Below are 2262 nucleotides of genomic sequence, written 5' to 3'. Positions count from 1 at the left end.
CGCGCGCGCGGTCGGCGAGTACCAGCCTCCTGCGGTGGCGACAGAGGCGGAGGGGCTTGCGCTTGCACCTTTCGAGCAGCAACAGCACCGGCTACTTAGGCGTGCGCAAGCAGGTGTCGGGCCGCTTCAAGGCGCGGCACAAGGTGGACGGCAAGGAGGTCTACATCGGCGGCTTCGGCACCGCGGTGGAGGCGGCGGTGGCGTATGCGCGGGCAGTCGGTGAGGACGGGTCGGCGGCGCCGCCGCGCCCCGCGAAGCGCCCGCGCGAGTCTGCCGCTGCGCCCGCGCTAGAGCCCGCCGCCCCTTCCTCCGCTCCCGCCGCCGCCGCCGCCGCCGCCGCCGCCTCCTCCTCCTTCTTTGCCCCTCCCGCGCCCTCCCTGCCTCCGAGCCGCCTCTTCGAGCTCCTGCCCGACGGCCGCACCGTCCACAAGGAGGCGCCTCCCAACAATGGCGGCATGGCGGCCGTCGCCGAGGCGCTCGGGCGCATCGGGCTGCAGTCCTACGCCGCCGCGTTTGACTCCGAGGGCTTCGACGACATCGAGTTTCTGCTCGGGCTGGACAGCGCCGAGCGGGCCGCTGTGGCCACGGCGACGGGCATGGATGCGAAGCCGGGGCACGCGGGGAAGTGGGTCAAGTTCGGCTTCGGTGGGCCCTGACGCCTGAGCGGAAACGACACACCATCACCAATTTCCCTGCCGTGCCTTCCTTGACTGCTGAACAGCACTGCTGTCTAACTCTAGGATTGTTTGTTTTGGGGGGGAGGCGGCGTTGTCCGCCACGTATTACCTGTGTGTGCGTCTCCCGGGACGCGCCTCCCAAATCGTGTCGGTCCTTCGAGGACGCCGTACGCCACCCTAGGGTTCGGAACGCACTTTCCTGCAGCTTTCTATCTTCCGCCAGTTTGTCTTCATGGTCCTTTCCTCCGTCCTTGGCGATAGAGCTTCAGAGCTCGCAAAAAAGAAAATCGTTGACGCGCCATGTCAGGCCGGATAACGGCTTCGCGTCTGACCGCCAGAGCCTTTGCACGAAAGCCACTACTCGTGGATGGCGCCCGCTACAATCACCTCCGTGCTAGTGACCGGCCACGACGACAACCTCGGCCACACTCGGTACCGAGTTGAGACCCTTCTCGATCGCGGCAGCCCTTCCGTAGTAGTGTCGCGCCGCTTCTCGGCGTGGCTCTTTCTGCACCGATCTCTCGCATTGCCGGGCCTCGGGTTCCCCGACAGGAAGCGCCTCTTTCACGGCGAGCGCATCAAGCAGAAGCGCGCCGCACTCCTGCAGGGCTACCTCCGCCAAGCCCTCATAATCAGCCGCGATCACAGCCAGCTCTACTCCTTTCTCGGCGTGGACGCGAGCGCAGTCGAGACGCCGCCCGCCGATGAGACGGTCAGACCCACTGCCGAGACCGAGGCGACCGAGGCGGAGGCCAGCGCGCCATGCTGTGCACGCAAACTGCTTGCGCCCATTGCGCTGCCGTCCGCGCCGCCCGTACCGCCGCCCGCGCCGCCACCAGCGCCGCCACCCGCGCCCGCCATCTCCGGCCTCGACCTGCTCGAGGCGTTCAGTACGCAGCAGTACAGTGTGCGCGCGGCGCGTTACAAGGAGTACGTCCTCGCCGCGCTGCAGGCGGCCGAGGTGTCTGGTGACGCCGCCGCCTTCCAGGCGCAGCTGCGCCTCGCCTTGCAGTCGGCCGGCTGCGCCGTCGACGACGACCTCGGCGGCGGCAGGACGCTGCTGCGCCACGTGTGCGACGGACGGCCGACGGCCAGACAGGCGCTGTGGGCGGCGGCGCTGCTGCGCCTCGGCGCTTCCCTCCGGAAGGCGCAGCTGCCTACAACTGCCGCCCCAGACCCCGACCGGCCGTGTTTCGCCGCCGCTCCATCCGAGTCACGCCGAGCCCCCCCCCCCCTCCCTCTCCCATCTCGCCCCGCCCTCGCGCCCCGCCCCTCGCTGCCACCCTCGCCGCTGCCGCCCGCGCCGCCACCCTGCGCGCCAGAGACGCCCGCCAACTTCCCGCGACTCGCAGGCAGACGACGAGGGGTTCACCCCTCTAGCAGCGGCGAGCTTGGCAGGCAACGCGGTGCTTGTGCAGGCACCTCGCCAGGGAGAGGACACGCGTCTGTCTGTGGCACCCTCCCCACCCTCCCTGCCTCCCCACCCTCTCATCTTTTCCCATTCTTTCTCTCTTTTCCTCTTTCTTTTTCTTTTTTTTTTTTTTTTCCTATCCTTTTTTCTCTTTTCTCTTATTTCTTTTCTTTT

General features: G+C 67.7%; 2 protein-coding genes across 2 annotated transcripts in view; both read left to right on the top strand.

Moving 5' to 3' along the window:
* The window catches only part of EMIHUDRAFT_241459 (hypothetical protein), a gene marked incomplete at both ends in the record, with an annotated part of 5076 nt that extends 4420 nt beyond the window's left edge, over positions 1-656 (top strand). Inside the window, 2 exons of the mRNA XM_005773639.1 lie at positions 80-229; positions 389-656. Coding sequence (XP_005773696.1) covers positions 80-229; positions 389-656 — 418 coding nt within the window. The remainder of the gene's footprint in view (positions 1-79; positions 230-388) is intronic.
* A 317-nt stretch (positions 657-973) lies between these two features.
* EMIHUDRAFT_458424 (hypothetical protein) overlaps positions 974-2262 on the top strand; it is a gene marked incomplete at its 3' end in the record, with an annotated part of 2078 nt that continues 789 nt past the window's right edge. The window contains exons 1-2 of the mRNA XM_005773638.1: positions 974-1824; positions 2030-2089. Coding sequence (XP_005773695.1) covers positions 1045-1824; positions 2030-2089 — 840 coding nt within the window. The 5' untranslated portion in view covers positions 974-1044. The remainder of the gene's footprint in view (positions 1825-2029; positions 2090-2262) is intronic.

The sequence above is a fragment of the Emiliania huxleyi genome (assembly GCF_000372725.1).
Source record: "Emiliania huxleyi CCMP1516 unplaced genomic scaffold EMIHUscaffold_332, whole genome shotgun sequence".
NCBI lineage: Eukaryota > Haptophyta > Isochrysidales > Noelaerhabdaceae > Emiliania > Emiliania huxleyi.
The sequence above is the reverse complement of the archived record's forward strand: the minus strand, read 5'-3'. Positions and strand labels throughout refer to the sequence as shown.